Below are 26,229 nucleotides of genomic sequence, written 5' to 3' on the forward strand. Positions count from 1 at the left end.
GCGTGCGTGTGTGTTACAGTACAATGTAAAGGCTCTCTGGGCTTTTATTGCCATTTAATTATTGACATATGTGCTCATTTGCTTTTCTTGTTAGTCTTAATACTATTAATTCTTTCTTAATTGACCATTGAAGTGAGTATAGAGTGGACTGTTGTTGAGGAATTCAGAAGAACACGGTGCTTCCTCTGCAGCTGGTAAACATTTAAGAAGACTGACGACATTTGCAGCTCAGTGTGTGTGTGTGTGTGTGTGTGTGAGAGAGTGAGAGAGATCCGGGTTCTGCCGTCCTCCCGAGAAGGTGCTGTTGAATCAGCAAACAGGAAGCTATTAAAACAGGCACGACACTTCAGCTGTCAATCAAAATGAGTGATATCACAGTCAAGTGTCAGGTGAACCATTGCACTACGTCCAAGTATGTCACAAACAAACAAAAAGGTTGCCAGGCCTTTTTCCACTGTGGATGCCAGAATGAGGCAATCTTTGTTTTAAGACGTTAAAGCTCTTAGCTGTGACTTTTAGGGAGGTCGTGTAAACCACTCTGCACGATTATGGATTCAGGCCAGTTCCGTCCTTTTTTTTTTTTTTTTTGTGTCTTTTTAATGGTTCACTTTTGGATCCATGTATCCAGTCTTTCCAATCATTTGTTCTTACAAATTTTCTTGGGCTTCAGTATCCCTTATTGTGCTTTTAAGGAAAAGCAAAGGGTAGAACACAGCTTCCAGTGGGAGCATGTTTTTTGTAATTTTCAAGTCTATTTTATCTTTAATTTCCAGGTGTACTACACCTCCAGAGTCCTGCTTTAGGTTAAAAAGGCTTTTTATGCTCTCGATGGCTCACACCCCCTCATACTTTCTGCTGCTCTCTCCCCAATTTTGAATGGAAAAAAACTAAAACTAAAACAACCCATACTGACGCTATCAAAATACCAGAAACCATTAAAAGGAAGATAAGTCTTTTAAGACAGTTTTATTCTGCAGCAAACACATATCTGTTGCTTCGAAGAGAAAGGTAAGAATGCACTTAAATCTAAATATACAGTCCCAGGTAGCAAAGCAGCGACTGCCAAGGTCTTAATTTGGCAAACCAAATACTGCAAAGAAGTTTGATGCAGAGATCTGGAGAGTTTGCTTTCCCTGTCGCCTTTGGCTAAATGCACATAATAATAGTGTCCTTGCGGTTCACCTGCCTATGTGATGCTTGCAACGGCATCATGTGTGGCTTAAGCAAGAACACGTCGGTCTCTTTCAGCAGTCGATTTTCTCTTCTAGCTGACTGAGGAATGTCAGAGTCTCCACCCTGAAGCTTGTTCCATTTAAAAATTTCTACAACCTTTTCCAGGGCCTCTGTCAGAGGAAAAAAAAAAAGCTCCCCTTACAGCGAGACCCCACTACATTGTGTGTGTTTTCCCCTCAGTGATGTGCCTCACATCATTATGTTCCTCATTATGTGCACTTTAGAGTGTTTCATTTTTCAGTCTGTTAAATGCGAGTTCAGAAATGCGTTGGTTTCTGTCAGTGATGAGTCTTCTTTTCAAAACGATGTTGTTTGTTTGTCAGAATCTCTCCCCTCGGTAATAAAGATATGAGACTCAGACACAGCCTCAGTCAGAGCTAATGATCCGTTACCCTCCCATGTCGCGGTGATCGATTCATTTTGTAACGCTTAACTTTTAATCTTATTTCTCAGCCCTATGGAGTATTGGCTGATAATTGTATTCATATTATAACCCATTTTATAAATGTCGTCATTTGTTCACAATTGCCGATGAACATAAACATCGTCAGAGTTTGTTGCAGTGGGAGCTGATGAAGGGAGGTAATGGCAGAGAGGCCAAAGTAACAACCACCTAAACTGAGGTCTTATTTGGTTACATTTTACCAAGCTAACCAAACTGCTGAATGAAGTTTTCTACAAATGATCACATAAACATTCTGACAAAGTCCCAACTGTTCTGAGGCCAAAGTATATGTTTCATAGCTGCGGGTGTCAGTTCCGTGAATCGATATGTGCCTCCATATTAGAGCCTGGCTGCTTTGTGCCAAATCACGGTGCTGCTATTGTCTGTCTCTGGGTTTAGCTCCGCTCACATCCTCTGTGTTTTGAATTGGGTCTAATAAGCAGTGTTTGTGTTTCAGTCTCCTCTGACTGTCTGGGTTCTTTTGGATGATGCTTTTTGAGCTACTAAGTTGCCAAGTTTTGCAATAAATTAATCATACAAAAACAATTCATAAGTCATTTTTCAGAAGAAAATGGTAAACACTGCCTCACAGCTCTAACACACAACTTGCAGCTCACATTCACAGCTGTGAAAATGAAAGCACGCTCTTTCATTTGTAGCAGTTCATGTATCATAACATAATTTTCTTTAAAAAACCCATCTGGTTCTTATTGCGTTCTAAAAATATTTTAAAAAATGTCTGTTTAAGAAGTTAATCATTTATTTGTTGAGCTCTGAGGAAATTCCCTCGAATCTTTCAAGTCACATGACATTTTACAAGAATGGGCTGTTTGGACAGCGGGGTGTTTTCTATCCATCAGTTGATGAATGACATAACTGAGATTTAATACGCTTAATAGACATTTTTATGTGTCACAGCTAACAAGAAAAATGATTAATTTCATTGGCCATTCTAGGATGTTCCTTGTAGAGAGCAAACACCAAACCCTTTTTTAAAAAATGTGTCAGCTTGGATCATGTTGAAATTTAGCAGCTTGTACAAGATTTGTTGTTTCATCAACCCCAAACTTTTAATAGCTCAGTATTTGCATTGTAAATGTAAGAGAGGGGAAAGTTGTGTTCATTTCCTTTATAGCCCGTATAATGTGTTTGTAGAGGCAAAGATTGAAAGAGCTGTTGTGTGCCAGTCCTTGCACATTTCCCACCAGCAAATGTGTAAAGAATTATGATTGTGCGGGTCGCTGACAGCTACCTGGTTCTGGACAGTTTGTCCTTGCAGTCCTCTCCAAAGCTGGGCTCTCATGGGGAACTGATGCAAAAGCTCAGAAGCAGTCAAAGCAGTGTCACATTTGGAGACATTGTGGAGGTGGATGCTTTGCATTCCCAAAAGAAATCACTACTTTTGTTTCTGCGAGGTAGCAATGTCAATGTGCTGTACAGTTTGTCTGTTTGGACGCATCCCGCATGCATTACTGCAGCTACAGTAGGTTTAAAGAAAGAAGGATGAAATCTGACTTTTATCCATGTTTCACATCATCCCTTACTTTATCCATTATCAGTATTGCTCAAATCCTTTTGGTTCTTTGTCTTTCTGTAATGTAATAAAAACCTGGAGATGATTAGTAACAGCTAAACAAACAAACGTGTGTATGTGTGCATTTGCTTAGCTGAAAAATTTGCCCTAGTTCTGCTGAAAAGATTTGAACATTAATGCCAGCGCCTGTAAGAGGATCATGGTAAACAATGCAGCGTTTTACCGTGCAGCTTTGTTGCTTCCCTTTGGTACAAATTGCCATTCTTAGACACACCTTGTACCGTTAAACAGCAAGAACAGTGAGTTCTGTTAAAGACACCACAGATGAGATGAGAATGACGTGGCTCCATGGTAAACAAATGTAACGCAGAGACACTGAGAGTTAAATTTTTACACTTTCTGACAGCAAATGGTTGCCTCACTCTAAGAGGGTGGGATTATTCTCTCCTTTTCTTTTTTCAAAGAAAACTTTAGACTGTTTGTTTTTTCGACTTTCTGTCTTTTGCTGAATGCTTGTGGTGGAAACCATTTTTAACTCGCGTCTCCCTGCTGCTTTTCCAGGTGGAATATTGGCAGATATTCAGGAGGGACCACAGAGACGCACAGTTTCCACTATGAACCGCGCCTTCAACAGGAAAAAAGGTGAGCACACATATCCGCCGCTTGTGTAGCTCATAAACCTGAGCTATGTCTGACATTGAGGATGTTTAACAACAAACAATGTGTACCATCAACTGTGTCAGTGGGCAGGGTATACCTCAAAGCACTGTGCCAGGGGTGTTACACAGTCTTTCCTACCTTTCAGGGCATCTTTGGATTCAGTTCATTTCAGTACACAACCATAATCAACTCACAGAGACTTTAAACACCCTCAGCATAAATAATGCATCATAATGAAACACACGCCCACACTGGTTTTTGTTTCAGAGAGATCTGGGAATCCTTCCTGGTGGTGCATTCAAATGCTGAAGTGTTCAAATGCGTTTCCATTCTGTTGTTACATGGCGGTGGCACTAGAGAACCCAACAGGAAATACAAATCCTTTGTGAATGTTATAGAAACTTTGAGAGTTAGTTGCATTGAGTGGGACAGGAAAAGTATTATGTTAAGCTCAGATTGGAGGACATTGAAAGCATCTGCTACTGTCTGAGGATGCCACAAACAGTGACCAAAATGTGGAACAGTAGAGTGGATAAACAATATCCCGATCAGGACTTCCTATTATCCCAGCTACATCCAGTAGCCACCTAAATTTGGCTGATGCTTCTTAGTTAGCAGATCAGTCAGTAGGTTCTCACACTGGTTTGAAGCAGACTGTGGGTGGGGTAGTGAAGCAAGCTGTGAGGCTGGAAAAATGGCAACACGAGGGATCTCTGAAGCTCCATCATTGGATCACTGAGAAAGCTGGAAAAGACAGACAGACAGCAGCTGTTGTTGAAGCTTTAGAAAAATGTGTATGCTACTCTGAGGAGGATGCTATGTTGCAGAATATATAGTGCATCCCACCTACTTACAGTGGCAGCAAAAGGTGGTTCTACAAAGTACTGACTCAGGGGGCTGAATAATTATGCACACCCCACTTTGCAGTTATTTATTTGTAAAAAATGTTTGGAATCATGTATGATTTTTGTTCCACTTCTCACGTGTGCACCACTTTGTGTTGGTCTTTCACGTGGAATTCCAATAAAATTGATTCATGTTTGTGGCTGTAATGTGACAAAATGTGGAAAAGGTCAAGGGGGCCAAATACTTTTGCAAGCCACTATATATCTTGGATATCAGCCCTGCAAACTTAAACAACAAGAGATCCAAGTCCCAGTTACTAAGAGTTAGGAATGTAGATCTATGACGCGGTGATGTCACTTGGGTATTTCTTTATTTGAAGCTACAGTATCTCTGAAGGGAAAGCTTGGTTTAAACATGCTCAACCACTGGTATGTTCTTTCTTTAAAAGATATTTTTAAAACAAATTCTGGCTCTTTGTCTCAGAAACAATGAGAAGAAATTCTTCAGATGCCATGGCAGGAGATAAGAAAGACCAAGCAGCTTTATCTGGACGAAGCCCTCACTGTTATGGTTTTGTTTATCAAGCTTTGGAAGCTTTTGGAATCATTCAGTGAATCATGTGCAGAAATCTTTTTCGGTGAGGCTCAACTGCAGGCCTGCCATGGTAAATTTTTCCTGCGTGCAGTTCATCAGTTTGGCAGCACTATAAAGTCTTCACGCTTGAAAAGCTCCCCGCGAAAAATAAATCAAAAAACCCCAAACTGACTGATGTTAATGTTTATTATTTTCTCTGATGAAATGATTTCATGTTTAAGATGAAAATGATGAACCGTGCAGCTTCAAAACGCTGTTCGACAAATGTTGGCTGCGATAGAGCAACAAAAACATCAAATTATTCATTAGCACAAAGCCACGGAGGACAACAAAACAGCAGAATTAGGCAGTCACGACAGCACGTATAGTTCCTGTCTCTGCAGCGTTAGACAGTTATGAGGGTTGTGCAACACTCCCGAGTCTCGAAGTGACCCTTCCCAAATGCAGAGGAGGAGATATTTGGGACTGCCGTTTGCCAAACAGCTTGATGTGTTTACCACCATCTGTCCCGCTCCCTCTGGTGTGAATCACCAGACCTGGAGAAGCCTTGGACAGCGTTGAGGAAAAGTGTCCGGGGCCCAGGTGGTGTGCCGGGCTTTAATGATATTTGGTTTTAATTCACTTCCCCCCCCCCTTCACTACGCTGACTGTTTGCGAAGGTTTTTGCAAGGGCCTCAGCTCACATAAAATTTCCATTTATAATTGCATGGAGCGGAAATGCTGCTACATTTTTATTTAATTCCTGTGGTTTTCAGCATAAACATGCACGTGTGCAGGAATGATGAAAAAAATGAATTAAAGTCATCCGAAGGCACGGTGTGAAGGACTCAAAGCAGACAGGTGAGGGCTGCTGCTAAAAGGAAAATCAGTCACAGAGAAGGCAAACATGCTCACGGGCAGACGGTCAAACTGACCACTTGTTTTTAACTGCTTACAGCTCTAAATGGTTCATCCTTTTACATGTCTGCCATAACAGCGTGCTAAAGCTTTTTCACTAAACAGAAGGACAGCAGCTTTCTGACCTCCACCATGCACTATTACATCAGAGTAGCAACAGATGCCTGACCCTTAGGCTTCTCTGCAGATTGAATTTCTGCAACACTTGTTACTGTCAGACTTTAGCAGATGGTGCCAAGAGGTTCAAGAATTCACAGTATATGATAAAAGCTTTCCCCTCCCGAAAAGATAAGATGCAAAGAGCATGAACTAAAATATTGAAAAAAGTATCTATATCCAGTCATGTGTGTGCACGGTATATTTCACCGCTTGCATTCATGCTTCATGGACCTTGATGCTGCAGCCTTCCTTTTGCAAGCCAGACCGAATGTTGATAAACAGCTTTAATGTCACCTCCAGCTTTATCCTTAAAATATCCTTAGACAAAAATGTGAATGAAGGCGTGGAATGAATGTTTGAATTAACCGGTACCTTTTAAGTGATCGAAATAAAAAATCCTATAATGAGAATAAGAGGAAGATGTGAGGTTTGTGACTCCTTTGGGAACATGACTTCCTCTGTCTCCTAATAATCTGAGCACAGCTGTGCTTAACACATTTCCATCAATCCTAAATATCAGCGGATGTGCAATATTTCATCTGCAGCCCGGCAGCCTCCTGCATGAGCTGAACAAAAGTTCGCCAGTGATTTCACGTTGGAATGAATTATTCAGTCTTTGCTGAGGTCTTAATGTGACTGAAAGAGGATAATTGCCTCTTGTTGTTGATGACATCGCTCCGTTCAATTATCATCTTTGGATTTTTGTGTCGCCATTTGAATTTATACACAAGAAAGGTTTACATCGTGTTAGCTGTTTTTTCTGTCACTTTTTAATTTGTAGTAGTTGACATCAATAGTCAACACATTATCCAACAGCTTTCTTCTGTTTCTGCACCTGTCCTGTCTGCCTCTGGCTCTTTGGGCTGGCAGCTGGCACCAAAAACTGGTCCACCACACTGATTTATTTTTGTTGTCTCTGTGTAGGCCTGCGTTTTGTGAGCGCAAACACATCTAGCAGGTATTACCTGCAGGGATCTTGATCATTTTTATCTCCTGTGCTGATTGCTCCATGGTCCTGGACGTGACTTGCACTGAAGAGTTGAACTCTATGAGAAGCACTTAAAAATATTGCTCTTTTAGCTTGTTAGGAACCATCATTGTATCCTACTGAGTTTTTTAAGTGATGGCATGACGTTGAAAATGATGACCGTTTAACTCTTCAATGCTGATTACTTCTTGTGTATATATTTAGATTTCTTCATACATTCTTATATAGTTCTATATTGTGTATTGTGTATTTTGTTGTACAGTTATTTTATTTTCAACTTTAATTTATATATTTTATCTTATTCTCCCAGTTAAATTTACCCTTCATTCTAATTTGTGTTGTACAGTTATTTCATTTTTAACCTTAATTTATATTTTAGTCCTTCCTAGTTAAATTTACCCTTTTTAATTTTTCATATTTATTTCCTATCTTATTCATAGCCTTTCCTTTTTTGTTTTCTTTAGGTCACGAGCAGTTGTCCAAGCATTTCACTACATATCGTACTGTGTATGACTGTGTACGTGACAAATAAAATTTGAATTTGATTTGATTTGATGCAATTCTGTCGGGCATAGGGTTATTTTGGGCAGGCCAGGAAGTCATACTCGGCCGCCATCCCAGCAGATCAGCTGATCTTAGTGTTACAGATCTCTGGGCTGGGCTTTCTAAGCTGCATTAGCTCGTTCAGTGTTGCCGTTTCTTGGCACGCTGCTTTGCAGCCCACCTCCACCTCATCTCCACCTTTCATGCTGTGTTCATGGGGAAAACTTTCATGGGTAATCCATGCCATTGCTGTCTGACGCTGCTCTATTTTGGCTGAGACTTGCTGATGTGGCTTTCCAACATTCCAGTTGCCTGTTAGAGGAAGAAGAGTTATTTGATTCCTCAACAAAGCCATACTGCTCTGGTATTTCCATTCCCAGTAATTTATAAAAATATATGATCACCTTGTGATTTCGATGGTCCTGAGTGAAATTCAGATTTTGTTGCACAGACACGTTGATTTCACCTTATGGTCATTTTGATGGATGTGTTTTATGGTGCCATTTAGTTGTTTTGGATCCTGTTGAGCAAAAAAGAAGTAAATAACAAAACAAGTATTAAGAAGTATTTAACTGTAACACTGGGTGGTTAAAGTACCAAACAAAGTACTCCACTCTTACTTACCAAGCTGCACTTACGTTACCTCACGTAGTGCAGCAACAATTCTAATTTGCCAGTATGAAATTCTCATAAATTGTTATTAGGGCAGCGCAGTATGGCCAAAAATATTTATCACGATATATATATATATTTGAAAATTTGCGATAATGATATAACTGACGATATAATTGATGTGAGACAAAATACTTTACAACTCCGCAACTTTAGTAGTGCAAAAAAAAAATCAATGTATTTTCACTTAAACAAGCAGCTGTTTTTTATGTGCATTAAAGTTATCTAAAAATTAACAGTGCAAATGCAAATTCCTTGCTGACAGTTTAACCAAAAGGCATTTGCAGTGGGAACTGCCCGACATATCCTCAGCATAACCATGTATAATATCCACAAAACTTAAAAAGAGGTTATTCACACACAATATGGTAATATTATGTTGAAGCACAGTATGTATCACTCCGCGAGTCTCCTGCCTACGATAGCCGTAATGCTCCGACAACCCATCAAGCAGTGCGGCTTCGTAGCTTAGCAAAGTCGTACTAAAACATTTGACAGATTTTCGAGCGCCGTGTACCACATAAAATTGGTTTGGTCAGAAATCCAAGGATTTTAAGAGCGACTTATTTTCCGAAAAACATGGTAATAACGACGGCCCGCTTGCATGCTCTACCATAAATTGTGCTTTGGTGTGTATCTGTCGGACGAAAGCCACACCAGTTCCACACCACTGAAGTTGCACCAATTGATGAACCAATTCTGGTTCATCTGTCATTCAACAATCCGCTTTCGCCCTTCTAATTTTCCATCGCCGCCATGCCTTTTCTGCCATGTGCGTATGAAAACAAAGGCATGGTGCATGAATGTTTTACCCATGTTCTATTGCGATATTTCATTTCTTATCATTGCCTAACATTATACCGGTATTACCATGAATGGTATGATATGGCCCAGCCCTAATTTTTATTATTTTTAATCAAATAAAAGCAATAGGTTTCTTTAAAAAATGTAAGGCAGTGTGTTTATTCTGTGGTTCTAATGCGGAACATGTTCTTACCCTGTCATCAAATATTGTTGCTTTGTCCAATCCTGCTGGCAAAAGGTGTCCTGATGGACTGGCCAAGAGATAAGTGGTGCTTTTTTAAAAAAGAGACATACTGCTTTTGGGAGCTAGAACGATTGGTGGTGCAGTTACATCATTTAAGAAAATATCATTGGTTTTTCTGGGTTAAAATGTCCCCTAGACATGAACCCTGCACAATACAAAATGACACTCAGCCACTGTGTTTAAATGTGACAGAGTACTTAAAGCAGTAATACGTGCTAAGTTTTTCTGTAATCCGATGCTTCATGACACCAAAATCAAGGGACACTTTGTGCCTGAGAAGCATTTTTTACCAGAAAGAGTGTTTTGCTAAAAAGTAGTCGTGTAGCTGAGCTCATTAGATCCAACCTAATGAGCATTACAGTCTGTATGTTTGAAATAATTTTACAATGCTACTTTGAAAGATGACTCCTAACTAATCTAATATTTCTGTATTAAATATAAAAAATTTTAAAAAAAAAATTCTGTGTAAATGGTGAAGTAACACAAGCTTGAAAACCGTTGTTGGACTCGGCGCGTTGGACAGTGCACCGATTTGCTGCACTGTCCTGTGACAGCGCGGACCACTTTCAACTTCACTTGATATCTCTGCAACACAACACACAGGCATCACAACACGGGGGGAAAGCTATGGTCTCTGTTGAAAGGTTTAGTTCATTTTAGAAGGTTTTGAACATTTTAAAATGAGGGCTTTGAAATGCTTTACACAAAAGTACCTTTAACAAAATTTCTGCAGAAGCTCAGCTGGTTAATGAGGGTTCTCAATCATTCCAACTGCAATACGACTTTTATTGCAATATCTACATGGCTACAGATAGTTGCTGAATCCTCTAACATATAATAAACTAAAGTTAATGAGAAGAGGATTGTGCATGCGTTCTATTTGTTCTTATTGTTGCTATAAAAATGGTCAGATGTTTCCTTATCCACCATTATGATTATATTTAACTGAAAGCACCCACATAGAAAATTAGATATGGATGGATGGGCTTTTTAATTTTGCTGTGGCCATCACAGCTGAATGGCTGGACTAAATAATTACCAGTCCAAGTGATGTTCATTCCTGAAATGATCCCTCTAACTATTACACAAGCCATCATTATTGGTTTGCGATATGATCGGAGCACAAATAAGTAGTAACCGTTTAATTCATGCATGTCTGATTACCTTGTCCTGAGAGAACACTGCAGTGTGAGAGGAGAGGCTGTATTGTCCTTGCCTTAACATCTGCTCTGTCAGTGTTATTTTGTAAAGCCGCACGGCCATTTGCATGATCCTTAAGCGTTTCCTTTTTTGGCCTTAAAATCTGCATTAGCTCTGAATGAGCCTGGGCTTTCTTCCTACAGTCAATATTTGCAGTTTTCTCTTCATTTTAACTTCAATTCCCATAGTTTTTTGGCAGAATGGAGGAGTCGTATTACAATAATTTACAGGAGCTTGACACAAAATCATAAGCATTTGTAGAACATAATTAACTTCAGTACAGTAGCTCTGCAATAATGAAACCACAGTCAACCTTGTAATGTTCCGTTTGTACTTGCAGAGCTTTCATTTCTGAGGCACTGTATTGCAGTGTTGTTGGTACTGACTTGAATTAAATTGCAGGGCAGTTGTGACATTTTTGTCCATTTCCCCAAATGTACTGTATATGATGAAGGCGAAACCTCAAGAGATTTCTTCTCAGAAGAATTACTGTCCCCATGTGATTGCAACAGTTTTACTTCATTTATGTAGCTCACCACATTCTAAACTGTACTTCTTTTTGAGAAGTACAGTTTAAACTCTCCAAGTCTTTATCTCAGCGTAACACTCTCCCACAAGTCTGCAGTAGAATTGTGGTTTAGGTCTGCTCTGCTTGGAGCCCATTTGAAGTTGTCTTCTGCTTGATGGAGAACTGTGCATAGCCAGCACATTCATTGTGTGTGTCATTGATTGAGCACTGCAGTGAATTAGTCTATTGCCTGCACTCGTCTTGTGGCCGTATTTAAAAAAAAAAAAAAAAGTGCACTTACAGCGTGGCACTCAAGCTCGACAAGGCAAGGACAAGGGCAGTTTCTCTGTGACCAGAGTACTTCATGCAATTTTTGACTTAAGCATTTCATTATTTTTCTAATTAGCTTTAGTAGTAACAGACATCCATCCATCCACCCATCAACCCGTTTTTTTTAAACCCCTTATCCAATTCAAGGTCTAGCTGACGTCGGCGTCTTTCCCGGTTTAGTACAGTCATTGTATTATATTATTAATAGGAGGAATTTATTTTTATGTTCCATGCTGTAATGCCAATATTTGCAAAGTTCTACACAGAAAAACAAGAGACAAAGCCTGGATTTAATTTAATGACACACTATTTAAATCACTTGATACATAAATACAACATTAAAGATCTTAAAAATCGATCTAGGAACTGAACAGCAAATTGCAAAATACAATTTCTGTGCTTTTCAAATTTGCTTTTTTTTTCACTAAGTACACATCTATTAATGTATTTATTTCTGTATTACTTAATAAAGAAAAAAATAAAATAAAATACAGAAGCAAACAAGATTGCATGAAATGAATAATGCCCAAATGCAAAGAGAACATAAGAAGTAAATGCAAAACCTAAAATTTAAGAACAATTGAAGGAATAGTGAACGCATTATCTGGTCATTTTAATCCACAGGTACTTGTATTGTATCTGGTGCATTTTTATTTGCAACATATCCGTGGATTTCAGTCAGTGTAGTTTAAAGTTGATAAAGTAAATGCAGTATTTTTTTTTCTTCACACTGTTGACATGAAGAACTTTTTAAAAGTAGAGCTTGAGATGAAGAAACTGAGAAATCGTAAAATACAACTGTTAGCTTGTGGATAAGAGATTTTTTTGATAATGGTGTATTAGATGAAACTGCTGGACAACAAGGTTGTTGGTCTCGTTTCCTTCCAGTGCACCACATTAAAATGTTTATCAGGCAATCTCGTGTTCGGTTGTTTTTCTTTTGTTTTCTTTGTTCTTTTCTTCATCATTATTAGTGAAACCTGCAGTGGAGGACCATCACTTCTCCCAAAGCTGCTTCTTTGTATTGTTTCAGTGTGAAATTTTACTTTTAGCCAGAAGCAAACGTTGTTTATTTCTTTTGTTTTTACTCTAGTCCAACGATTAAACCATTTATATCTGTCTACTCTGTGTTATTAGAGCAGGCATTCATGGGCGGTATTTCTGCTGCAAGTTCACCAGCTTGCCGATTGATTTTCAACAAGAGGCAGTTTTCGAAAATAAAGCAGTATTCTGGAACAATAGTGGATCACTTTTGGGTGAAGTTGTTTACAGTAATTCATTATACTTAGAACTTAAAGCTTCTTTCTTTTTTCTCCTTTTCAACCAGCATGCTTACTTGTGCGATACAATGCCACATTGGATTTTAAATCAAACCATCAAGATGTGATGCAGTCTACATTTTTGTTATTTCAAGCTTTACTTCAAAAGGTTTCACTTCAGTTTTGTCGTAACTGAATAGTATGATCTGGACTTGGTCATTGAAGAATATGCCATTTCTTCTCTTGGATTGTACTTTGCTTTCGGTCATTATCCATTCTTATTGTGAAGTACCATCTAATCAGTTATGCAGCATTTGTGTGAATGTGAGCAGAGAGTGTAGCTGAATTCATCCTGTCGCCGCTGAACACCAGATTCTCACCAGGTTTCACTGGCAGTCATACATGCCCATCCTGTAATATTGCCTCTGCCATGTTTGACAAATAATGTGGTATGTTTCAAATCAGTGTTTGAAGTCAAGACTCCTGTAGAACTTTTCTGCTAAAGTCGAGTCTAATCTGGCCTTCCTGTTCTTGAGTGTAACCAGTGGTGTTTGCACCTTGTTGTAAACCTTTATATTTCCTTCCATAAAGACATCTCACCATGCATATTTTTTGTGGTCCTTCGAGCCGGTTCATTCCTTGTTTTTAAGAATGAAGGAAACTGTTTGGTCAATCCTGAGTTTTTTTTTTTGCTGTCTCTCTGATATGTTAATTTAGGTTTTTTTCAGCCTATGCATGAATAGACTAAGACCTATTTGTACCTCCTATTGAGATTTCCAATCAACGGCCACCAATTTCAACATTTTGAAATCAACTTTAGACTTTTTTTTTCCCCCCTCAACTTGTCAGTTGAAACATGCATCACCTGGCCACAAAGTTGCTTTGCAATCAATTGGCCAATTAACTTTGAGCCTCTGAAAATGGGACAGTATGTATAATAATGTCTATTATCCCTAAACAGTTAATGCAGTACCTTTTATTAAACCTGTTGAATTAAAATTGAAGGTCTGCACTTCATTCAGATTTTAATAGTTTCATGTAAAAGCCACTGGGGTGGTGTACAGCAGAAGAATTTCAAGGACCTATTACGGACATGGCCCTAACTGTCCATATGTATTTATAAAATAAATCCCCAGGCTCATATTCTCAGGAATAAGTATAAAATAGGCATTGTTTTTGAAGGAGATCATTCTATGATGCGAAAGATATGTGAAGACAGCTCTTGTTAATAATGGTTGGAGCTGCAGTGTAACATGCATGAAGGACTTGTGACCTTTATGCAACAAAACCTGTCGCTCCAAAGTACATTACACTGTGAGACAGAGAAGCAGCGACACTTTTCCGGCTGTCAGCCCTTAAATTTTCCCTCATCTCCACCCAACACTTGACAGTTCATCCACACAAAGTTGACCTTCAGATTCCCCGACTGTTCCTCACGCCCCAACAGTTATTTCAACTGTACACATCACTGTGGCCAGTTTTTGTCATGCTCACATAGCTGCCATTTTAAACAGCAAAGAGAGACAAAAAGCATCCCCCTCCCCCATCTCCTTTCATCAGAGCAGTGTGTGCTGACACCTTAAAATAATGCCAGCCTACCCGCCATGCGGCTGTGTCAGCCCGCACAGCATCTCTTCCATCCTTTCTCTTGACTCCTTCTTGGAATTTAGAGTTTACTGTAAAAGTAGGGAGGAGGCACCTCATTCCTATGTCAGTTTTCATTCAAGCTTCCCACTAGGAAATTGATTGTGCTTTAGAGGAGGCCATTGCAAGGTGTAAGCAGGTTTAATCTCATTGCACAGCTGTTAAGTAAACCTGGAAGGAATACAGTTTAAGTAGAGAAAAGTTTACAGTGCAGTGCTGGAGACTGCAAACAAACCACCACACTGATGTGTTAGTGTTGTTTAGCTGTAAGGCTGTGGGCATGTTTGCCATCAAAATGAATTGCAGAGGCATAAAATCAACTTTTTCAATTTTTTTTTTTTAGTCTAAATTCTTAAGATCCTGTATTTCAGTTACATGTACAGGACTGTGAAAAGTTTCAAGCCACCCATCACTTCTTTAACTTTTGCATGGAAATGGGATATATGTGTGGCAGTACAGCATATAAGGTAAGAACAGAATGAGACAGTGTGAAACCTCAAAAAATGACAGGAAATTTTGGGTCCTCTGAAGCAAAACAGGAGGACACAAGAAGTCAAAGTGACCTGTAGATGTGTCTGTTGACACTGAAGGAGAGGTCAGAGGTCAGATATGACGGGATATTATAAATCCTTATACAACACTTTCTATATATGTTGACAATAAGCACCACACTTATAGTTACGGTCTAATGCTAAGGTTTTTTTGTCAACTTTTGACCAATATATCATTAAGGTGACCTTGAAGAACTCAGTGGATGGAAGCCTAATTTTAATGGATGTTAATATAACCCCACTCTGCACACCTAGCAGATATTTTAGAATTATTAAAAACTTTTTGAACTATCGTGTTAACAGACAGAATGACTGAATGACATGCAAACCCTACAAAAAGATAACCTCCTTGGTACCGATAATGATGGGTAGCTCAAGACTTCTGCACAGTACTGTGTTTTCTATTCATTTGGATAGAAAACACAGTACGGGTGCTTATTTTAAAATAAACAATTTAATAAACTTAATGTGATTCATATTTCCCCATCAAAAATTACTCAAACAAGTCAACACAGTTTGCCTTACAGCTGTAAAAATAGTCAGTCGTGTTAACCCAGATTATTTTAAATGTATTGCATCCATTTAGTTTGAGTTTTAACAGCATATGGTCAAATATTACGCATTCACAATAGTTTGTATTTGTTTTTGGCAGGTAAATATCCATCACATTAAATCTGTGAACTTAAACAATTGCTAAATAAATTATTATAATTAAAACGTATAATCTCAAAAAATCTTCCAAACATTTCATCATTACATATTACATGCTCTTTTGCCAAAGTTTCTTTGAGAATAATATTGTAGGTTAGCAACCCTAAGCAGTCACAATTAAACAAATGCGGTGTACCACATTAACACTAATTAGAACAGACTTTAAATTCATCAAGCCACTTAGCCAGCACATGAATGTAAACAAAGTAATTAGCGTACCTGTGCAGAGGACGCGGTAAAGTTGACATCACATCGTTTGCACCTTGCAAAGTCTTGATTAACGCAATCAACCTACAGGAGCCAAGTGGCCCCAAGGTCACAGTCATGCATCTTTTGTCCCAAGATTCATTAACGAGGCGATAAGCCGTTTATGAATGTGGAAATGAAAAGCGAAAAGAATCCTTAATCAGTGGGTGATTAAGAAATGCTGAAAATGGCATAATGGGCGCTTTGGATTGTGTCATCAGTGACCTGTAATGATCTCTGAACCACCGCTCACTTTGTGTTGGTGTAAATCTTCAAAGACTGTCTCCAGGGCAAATTGTAAATACTAACTATAGGCACTGTGGAATGATTTGCCCAACAAACAAATACACCGGTGCTAAAACTCAAGTGATTAAACACAGATTATCTTTTGATTGGCAGTGGCATTGGAGTAGTGTTTCAGCTGAGAGAGATGGTGTTTTAAAGTTCTAATTTAGTTTAACCAATGCTAGCAAAAGATATTACTTTATGCAATCCTTTATCTGATGGACCCATTTGAAAATAAATGGTTCCATTTGTGTGTAGTTTCACATTTGATTAGCTCTGCAAATAGAGAACGAAGACAATACTGAACAAATTAGCAGACCACCCTATTGGTCACTTTTCATCAAAGCACCACAGACAAAATACTCCATGCTCTATGTAAACAAATATTATTTATTTAAGGATTTACTGATGTTTCAAAAGCTGCCACATGTCTAAAAAACGGTTAAAATCATGTTATGGTAAATGCAGGATTATTAAATTAGATGCTTTAAGGAGTATGGAGGGCAAATGTATTTATTTTGTGTGAATTTCAGTTTATTTCCAGGCTATGTAAACCCATAGGTGTTTGATAGAATATGCAATCAGCCAGCGCATACAGCTTGTCAGGCCTCAGCTTGAATATTTTGACTGTCACCAGGTTGCTGTGTTTAAACTGGGTATCACAGTGAAGAGTGGATCTTACTGAGAAACCAAACACTGCATGCAGTGGCATGTGGACCCCAAATTATACCAAATTTTATTGTCTTTCTAACTCTAATTTGGTCTCTGATGTACAAAATGAGCTATCAGGAATTGAAGCGATCAAACAAACAGGTAACCACCTACAACTGAAGAGAGACGCCCTTGTACTGATTGTAACTAATGTGGCTAAACACCGCACAAGTTACGAGTTCACCTAGCTAACAACATTCACAAATGATGAGACTAGAGATATAATCTAGTGCCACACTCTGACATGTACCCAAACCCGGCAAAACCACCAAACTTAATAAACTAAAAACAGAAATAAGTGTTTGAGCAGAGGGCAGCCAAGCTACCCAGTTTGCTCAGTTTGCTTAACATGAGTAGCAAGTAAACTCAGACATGTAGCGTAAGTAAAATGTTGGTGCTGCACCAAAAACCTCCTTGTGATCTCTGTGGATACAAGCAGACTTCTGTGGTCGCCTGTTGTTTGTATGAAAGACACCGACTTGTCTGTAAACTGTTGCTATTTTGACTTCTGAGCTGTATTTAAATAAATGTGTAACAGACACTGCTTGCCTTCAAAGTAAAAACTCTGCCTTACCAACACTTAAAAAAAATCAGCTTTTACTTTGAAGTTCTTCATTTCTAGTTTTTGTCGCACTTTTCAAAGTTTAATTGCTACTTCACTTTTAGTTTGCTTGCTTCTGAAGACAGGTAACCTCCAAAAACATCTTACTGGCTGTCCACATTTGGAATACATACTTTTTCCTAGCGACGACTCAGGTGACAGCAACACAAAGAATCTGACTGGTTTTCTATATAGTCTGCTTGGATAACTGTAGCTAACTGGTAAAATGCACTCTCACTGTGTCTGCTCCGTTAGGTCCTCCACTCCTTACCTTCTCTGTCTTGTTTTTTGATATTTTGAAGTGGAGTAACAGGGCACGCATACTTATGTGATATGGAAACATTGTCCACTTGCAAAGATGCATCTCCCCTCTAATTTGCTCCACCTAGAGCACATCGGGCTCAGTTTCCTTCCATGTGTTTGCATTTTTATTGAATACAGTGCACGGCCTCTGAAATTTGCTGCGTTCAGTCAAAGCACACACAGTTTGAGAAGCGGGATTTAGACCAGTAAGTCACAGGTCCAATTACCTTTCATGTTGGATAACTTGAGGTGTGAAATTAAAATCAGCATTTTCCCTTGCCTAGCTTTCATTGGTATGCCCCTAAAAGGGTGCTCTAGTGATGCTGCTAGACCCTCACATGTGTGGCGGTGAACTGTACTTGTGATGTGAAGCTTCCAGGTGTGAATATATGGGAAAGAAGCACTGCGTCTCGCAGAATGAGCCAATTTTCTCCATTTTTCCTCTTTAAAAGGTTCAGCTAATTTCTTCTACTCATTGCCTCACATTTAACCACTGAATGCATGTGGCTAATTATACCTGTACTGTATTAACTTGGGTGATTAAGTCTGTCATACTGAGTCAGCTGTCTGTATCATTTCAGATAAATCATGGATGCACACCCCAGAAGCTTTGGCCAAGCATTACATAGCCTACAATGCCAAGGTAGGTATCTCTCTTTGCCTGCTACATTTTAATGAACTCTGTCAGAGCAGGGCGACTGCAAAATAATGAAACAGCGAAGAACTGTGACACTTTTATTGCAAGTTGAAAAAGAAGTCTGTTCTTTTGTGGCTCCCACCTTTGTCTGTGTTTATTCCCTCCAGTCATGCCTGTTAAATCTCTCTGTCTGTGTGTCCCACAATGCAGTTCCCCTGATAAACACCAGGCCTTTCATTGCACTCTCTGGTATTGTCCAGCAAATGAGCTTCACTGCCCATAGATGCATTGTTTTAGGTTGAGGCTGCATAAAAATTCCTGACAGAGACGGCTGATAAACCTCAGCCCCTCTCCTCAATGTAACAATAATTTGGATTTTTAATGGTGTTTAAATTAATTCCCTGCCCACACACCTCAAGTACTGTCAAAAAATTGATACCGTTGTATTCGTCTCTCATAGCAGCTGTTGTCTCTTGGTGCTGTGATGCGGGGAAGGAAATCTTCCTCATCAAAGTTTAATTTGAAGGAGACTCTGTCTTTTAGCCTTCTTGATTTGTTTATTTTTAATGAGTGTGTGAACAGAGGGGGATTTAAGTAAAGTGGCACATGCACACGTCAAAATAGGTAAGAACTTTGGATCTGATGCAGGACTAACTTGTAATGAAATGGCTCTCAGGCTTGCCTGGAATCAGGATCTGCTATAAAACACCGGGGAAAAAAAGGTGTTTTTCAAATATCCAGCAAACACCCCTGGAAGGAGGGACTGTGTCCCTTGGGGAGGACTCCCCTGTCAAGCTGGTTTTCTGCTTCATTTCGACAGAGTTTTCCTCCTATGAGGCACAAAATCTGTCGGCCTACATTCTTGTGCTTCACAAATGCGATGCTGGAACGGAGGTGGAGCTCCAAGACTGCCTCCAAAATATCGCTGCAAACTGCTGAAGCTCCCTTCCTGCATGCAGCAAAGAAGCAAAGGAAGCCGGCAGAAGGCACATCTCTAAAATCAAAGCACATTGTCAGTTCCTATACTCGCTGTATTGCTTTGAGTGATGAGATCCCCGTCTGGTTAAATTTGCTGAGATCTGAGTAAAGGACTCATCAGTGAAGGAATTTGGGGGGGTGCGGTGCGCTGGGAATGTGCTTGGCATGATCTCCCAGGTTTCAAGCACTCAGTACTGTAAAAATAAGCTCAGTTAGCAGTTCACTGAACAATGTGCCAGATAGTTAGAGCAGAGAGAGCGAGCTCTCTTTTAGCCTCAAGAAAATGAACCCTTTTTCTTTATTTTCAAACGTTGACAAAGACGTAAAATCTTTGATAACTTCAATCATTTCGATTTGACGGCACTTCAAAACTTTCATGAACTGAACCTGAGATCAAATCCTAACTGTGATATAACAAGAAAATACTAGAATTTGACTCAATAAAATCTGAATTTCTTGGAGGAACTACACCACACAGTAGACAAAAATAACTATAAATGTTTTGAAACGGCATCACAAACATGATCTAATATCTTATATTGCTAAATGCGACCTAGCAGACGGTGACAAACTGCAGCTCCTTTTCAGAACACCTGCCAATCAAAGTAGCCACTCCCCTAAACTTTATCTCTGGCAACAATACATCACCCACCATGATGCCCCTGGTGTAAATGTAGGCTGAAAAATAACTTTAGTATTGCGTGCAGGTGATAATAAGCTAATTGGAACTAAAACTGGTGACTGATGGCTGATTCAAGCGTGTTCATCTGTTTTACGGTTTAAGATCCTTCGGGTAAAGACTGAATTGGGAATACACAGAAGATGGACTTCATGTTTTTTATTCACTGAAATCGCAATTAAGTGATCGTTCCTTTGGTAAAACAAGCAAAGAAAAACAAGCAAATTAAAAGAAGCTGGAAAGAAATTTGAAAGTTATTTCCATCTGTGCTAGAAAAATGACTGAAATGATTCATTTATTATCAAAGTGGATTGTCGCTGATGAGTTTTCTTCTTTTGTAATTTACTAAGCGTATTCCTAAGAGGAATAAAATATCTATATCAAATTACTTTAATTGATCATGTTTGAGTTCAATTTTAAGAACAATTGTAGAACAGGTAACACAGGAAGTCTCCCTCGCTGATATTTGCAGCAGTAACTTTACATCCACACCAATCACAACAGATCTGCAGTTTTATATTCATGCTAAATCGTTATGCTGTCATCAGTAAATCACAGCAGCAACTTCCCAGTTAAGAACTAAGTCCACTGTTTTTAAAATGTATTACCTTTAACTTCTTACGCAGTGACGACTGCTGAGACTGAAGTGAGCTTTGATTTCGGTAGTCTGCCAGTTCTTTGATCCGATCGGACAGTTATACAAATTCTAACGGTGCTTTTTATGAGCAGCTTCAGTGTGATTGACCTGTGGGCTCAAAGAGGAAAGAGGATGTTGAGAGGTGAGCTGCTAGATTTGCCATGTCTTTCATCAGTAATCATGTCACATTCACAAGTCACTTAAATTATGCACAACACAGATCCTGCCCTTTCTGAAGGTGTATAAGAAAAAAAAAAAAAAATCTGAGAACTTTCAGCTTGGAGGAGTGAACACCGGATGGATGGTGAGTTGGAACTTAGCTCTATGTTGTCATCTGAGTGAACATTTGAGACCTGCCACAAGGCTGACACGTGTGTGTCTGCAGTTGAAAATGTGAGTTCTTTCCTTTCTGCGGGCAACAAGAGGTAGGGCCGGTTCGTTTTCAGCTGCGTGCACCAGTTGATGGATGAGCCTCCGAGCTCTGTTTGCCTTGTGAGACCTCCCCAGTCGCAGCCCAGAATGCACTGGTCAGGAACAAGTGTTACTCCACTCTATTCTGGGCATCTGTCAGCAGCACTCCCAGAGATGAGCATAAGTGTGGAGAGTACATTTGTCACACCGATGCAGAATGCTGACACTTTGCTCTGAAGCCTCAATCTGTCTTCTGGCTCTATTGATAACTTGCAGTCTGGTGTTAGTTCACCTGTCTTACTGCATTTAGAAAGACGTCAGAGGCTCTCAGCCACCAAAGAGTTACACAGACACGTTTTGGATGGAGAAGCTATGTTAATTGATTTGATTTTTGACGGAAGGGTTCTTTTATAGTGCTGTCAGAAATGTGCAAGATTAAAAAAAATACAAATAAATTCTGTATTTCACCTCTTGTTATTACAGCCACGGCAGCTGGCAGTGCGCACTCCAAATTTTTATGGGTATTAGCACAGCCAAGTCATTGCCTGCATCACAAAGATTTTAATGTGTCACAGAGACAGTCAAACTGCCGGAGCTGCTTTCAGCTTCCAATGGGAGACATTGTTATTTTGTTTGTGCCAGCCTTGAAGGCTCTGACACCAGTGTTTTTGAAGTCTGATATTGGAACAGGCTCCACACATTAAGCTCAGGAAGCAGCGAAGCAACCTGTGTGACTGCAACAATTACAACTGTTGCTGCCAGATGGGGCGCACGATGTTCAGGCTCAAAGGTTAACGGCTCCATCTGTTGGTGAACAGCAGAAGTGCTGCTCGTGTGCGTCTGTGTGTGTTGGTGTGTGTTCATCCAATCCTCATGTGTAAAAGACACTTTTATAACTTTTTGCAATACAGGAAATGCAAGATGATGAAGAAGAATATATACTAATGCCTTCAGGATGTGAAAGATCATCTACATTTATTTGAAGTCAGAGTGACAAATTTGAGATTTTAGTGACTTAAACGTGAAGCTCCACAGATTTTAAACTCTGAGAAAGCCTCTTTCCTACAGTTTGATAAAAGATCCAACTCATCCTTTATGGATTCATTTGTTTACCTAGTTTTTGGCCAATGTCCGTAGGCCAGAATACCAAAGTACACTGTAGCATTTCCTTTAGGAGCACAGAATATGATGCACTGGTGCCAGATATTGGTATTTTTATTAAAACATGTCGGTGCTTTAAACCCTGACTACGTTGACCTACCACAGACTCACTGTGACAGACCTACCATGAAGAAGAAAATAACAGGATGAATTTGAGCACAGTGGATGAAGCAAATCAGAGAGGTCATAAATTGATTTGACACATTATTAAATATTATTAATACACACACTGACACCTCACCTGCTTTTTGAATTTTAGAAGTATTCTTCATCATCTTCTTTGTATTGGGCTATGTAATTAAATACTTGTTTACACCTTTTGTTTTACTGTGTGCGTCTTTTTGTTCTCTTTTCAGTTCCTTGGAAACACAGAGGTTGAAGCTCCGAAAGGCACAGAAGTTGTAAAGGATGCAGTCAGAAAGCTCAAGGTAAAGCTAGTCTCCAGATAGCTGTAGCCTAAAGGAGAGCAGAGCATTCTTGAGTGACCAGATTGGACAAGGGGCTCAGAGCAGGGGAGGTGGGAGTGAGTGGCAAGTGCCCCCCTCCCTCATCTGCCAGCACCAAGGTGCCCTTGGAGTTTTTCAGCTCCTAAGCTGTGTAGAACTGCTGGATAAGCACATTAGTTCGTTCAGCCCCCCTTTCTCAGCGTAGATGTAAAGTTTAGTTACAGGAAATACTCATCAGGAATAAAAGCTGCTGTTTCAGGTTCTAGCCTGAAATAAATCATTAAATCACCATAGCTGTAATAGTAAAAGACTCCCTGCCGTGCATTAAAGGGCAAGGCATGCACAATTATACCAGATCCAGGCTGTATGATACTGGCCCAATAGCGGCCCAGTACAGACAATGCAGGGCGTGACGTTAGGAATGAAAATGTCCATCATGGACAGCAGTTGATGGACTTGGTCTGAAAGCATTATGGTTTTGTGACGTCTGTGATGTTGACCAGTATGAGCACAGCACGCTCTACCAGCTGTGTGCAGCTGTAAACATGACAAAGCGTAACAGGAACGATATCGGTACTTTGCAAGGCTGAAAGCCAGCTTTTTTTCCTTACATGGCCGATGAGGAAGGAACCTGTAGTGTGTCATAGGTATTAGTCAGAAAGAGTAAGATTTCATGACTGTGTGAAATCCTAATCCAACAGAGTGACTGTCATCACAGAGAAACAGATCATGCAGTCTGAGGCTGGCATTAGAATTCTTCTGAACACAGAGAAGCTTTTAAGAGGCAGACTTTCCCCTCAGGAGTTTTGGAGGCCAGACAGAGTAATTAACATGAATTTGTAAGGTGGTCAGAAGTGCAGTGTTAACTGTCTACTGCTTAAAAGCCTACCAGGAGTAACCCCTGAAGATATTTTCTGAACTGAGCAGATGCTGTCATATTTTAGGCCGGCGTATCAAACAAAACGATCAGGTGTGGACCAGAAATTAGTGAGGGTGGTCTCTGTCGATGAAGCTACCCTTGGGAAAAACAGGAAACTATGCTAATGGTCATCAAGCCACATCTTTACTGATAAATCCTGACATGTGAAAAGTCATCATTAGGGGTACAGTTGTCTTTATTGGGGAACGAATTAAACGAGTTGAAGATCTGGTACCACTATACCTTATTGGCACTGGTGCTATGCAGGTGATTCCAAATCAAAACCAAAACAATGAGCTGAAAGACACTAAAATAGATGGAGAAGCGTGGAGGAACTGAGGGAATAAATTTAAATTTGTTTTTGTTGGTTTTCTTTTAAGAGCTTTCTCATTAAGCATTCATGTTACATCTGTGCCTAGGACACATAAATTAGCCTTGCTTTGGAAAACAAAACAAACTTATTTATTGAGGACTCACTTTAAGCTGAAGTGTTTAACTTTTGTAAAAATGTTAAGTTCTATTATATTTGACCCTGTCACAGCCCATATTTGTTTTCTTTAATTAAGGTAGAAGTGGTCAAAGTCGTAGAGGTAGTATAAGTTGCTAAACAACCGTTTAAGAAAGTGCTCGATGAGTCACTTTGACAAACAGCCTCATTTGTAATTTAGGGCTTCCTTTGTGTTTAGTACACAAAGTTTCATTAAACCTGCACACTAAATTGCACTTAACCTGGGTTACTCTCCAGACACATACTCCTCAACCTTACAGACATCTAATCAAACCTTTAAGCATGGGAACAGCCTGAAACCTGGGCAGCTCTCTTTGTCACGGCTTCTTGGTAATGCGGCTGCACTCGCTGCATGCTGGCCTCCCCCCCCATCTTCTCCTGCCAAGAGCTGAATCTCTGAGGCCACTCGGAGGGGGAGACTTGTTTTTCCAAACCCGTACCTCTATTGTTACATTGCATTTGATCTGCTTTTGACCAAGGCTCCATGGTTACGCTCCCAGATACGCTGGCAGTCGGGACGACTTTAGCTGTGCTTCCTGAGATCATGTGCAGAGAAAAAAAAATGTTGCAACTTCAGAGACAGCCTCAAAGGCACATCTCCATGGTTTAGGTCAAATAATGTACTCTTCTATCACTTAGTATATATAAATGACTTTTGTGGTTTCGCTCAAGCAAGAAGCATCTCCATGAAACACACATTTATTGTCCTCTCACTCTCTTCGTGTCTGGTCATGTTTGTGTCTGCAGGCTTTGAAATGTAAATGTATTAAATTATATAAACATCAATTTACTGCTTTAGTGTTAGAGGCTATATAAAAGAACTCTTAATGGAGGCAAATGGTAAAGCTTCTGATTGCTTTCTTTTATCCATTTTTGTGGCAGGAGCAGATACTTACCGAACATGTATCTCTAATTTCACAACTGTGTAACCGCTGAAGGCAGTGAAAGTAAAGTGAGGATGCTTTTGAAAAGAATGCTGACTTTTTTAAAGTGCTTTAGGTCTCAGTTGCTTCCATCTCTTGGTGTAATCTCAGGCTGATTTTGTGATGATGATGTGATCCAATTTGTGGGGTAGCATCTTCTTTTAGCTCCTGTCTTTATGATTTCGTCTGCTAACTGATCCATGCCAACACTTAAGCCGGCTGCCCGAGATTGTTTAGGTCTGTCTTGTGCCCCCAAAAGAGCTCTGACCCAGCGAAGGACAGATGCTGAATTGGATAGAGATCTGGGGAATTGAGGCCAAGTAAACACCTTGAACTCTTTGTTCAGTTCCCTCAAACCATGCCTGAAAAGTTTTAGCACTGTGGCAGGTGCATTATTCTGCTAAAAGAGGCCACTTCTGTCAGGGAATACCACATCCATCAGGGATCAGTGTGACTAGTGTTTAGGTGGGTGGTACATGGCAAAATACCATGCATATGAATGCCTGGACCCAAGAGTTCTCAGCATTACACCAAGTTGCCCTCTTTGCCTCTTGTAAAAAAAAATCACAAATGCACAAAATGTAAAAGATGAAACATCCTTCCCTGACTAGTTCATTGTGTTATTGGTCCATGCTCTCACTCTAAAGCTCATGTATGTTCTTTGAGTGCTGCACAGAAGTCAGCTTTGACACACTCAGCTGGTCTGAAGCTGCACAGCTTCATATGCAGCCATATGAAAAGGTTGGGTGTAATTTTGGGTCTAAAAAGTGAAAGTCATGCAGAAGTGCCTCAACTGTGCATTTCAATGAAGAGAGATCACTTTAAAAAAAATCGAACATGATTTATTGAGATGGAGAAATTAATATATTTGGCGATTAGTCTCCGATAACCCATCGTGGCAGGATTGAATCCCAGCAGTAAAAGGATTTAGGACAGCGTCTAGACTAAAGTCTAGACCAGAG

General features: G+C 39.7%; 1 protein-coding gene across 11 annotated transcripts in view; it reads left to right on the top strand.

Annotated features, from left to right (window-relative positions):
- The window catches only part of LOC102310235 (GULP PTB domain containing engulfment adaptor 1), a 93,336-nt gene that overhangs the window by 55,007 nt on the left and 12,100 nt on the right, over window positions 1–26,229 (top strand). For all 11 annotated transcript variants that reach the window (XM_014334675.2, XM_014334671.2, XM_005925777.3 and 8 more), the window contains 3 exons: window positions 3,774–3,854; window positions 18,550–18,611; window positions 22,828–22,899. In XM_014334675.2, the coding sequence (XP_014190161.1) occupies window positions 3,774–3,854; window positions 18,550–18,611; window positions 22,828–22,899 (215 nt within the window). The remainder of the gene's footprint in view (window positions 1–3,773; window positions 3,855–18,549; window positions 18,612–22,827; window positions 22,900–26,229) is intronic.

This window comes from Haplochromis burtoni, unplaced genomic scaffold (genome assembly GCF_018398535.1).
Source record: "Haplochromis burtoni strain Fernald_Lab_line unplaced genomic scaffold, NCSU_Asbu1 Contig_87, whole genome shotgun sequence".
In the NCBI taxonomy this organism is placed as follows: domain Eukaryota; kingdom Metazoa; phylum Chordata; class Actinopteri; order Cichliformes; family Cichlidae; genus Haplochromis; species Haplochromis burtoni.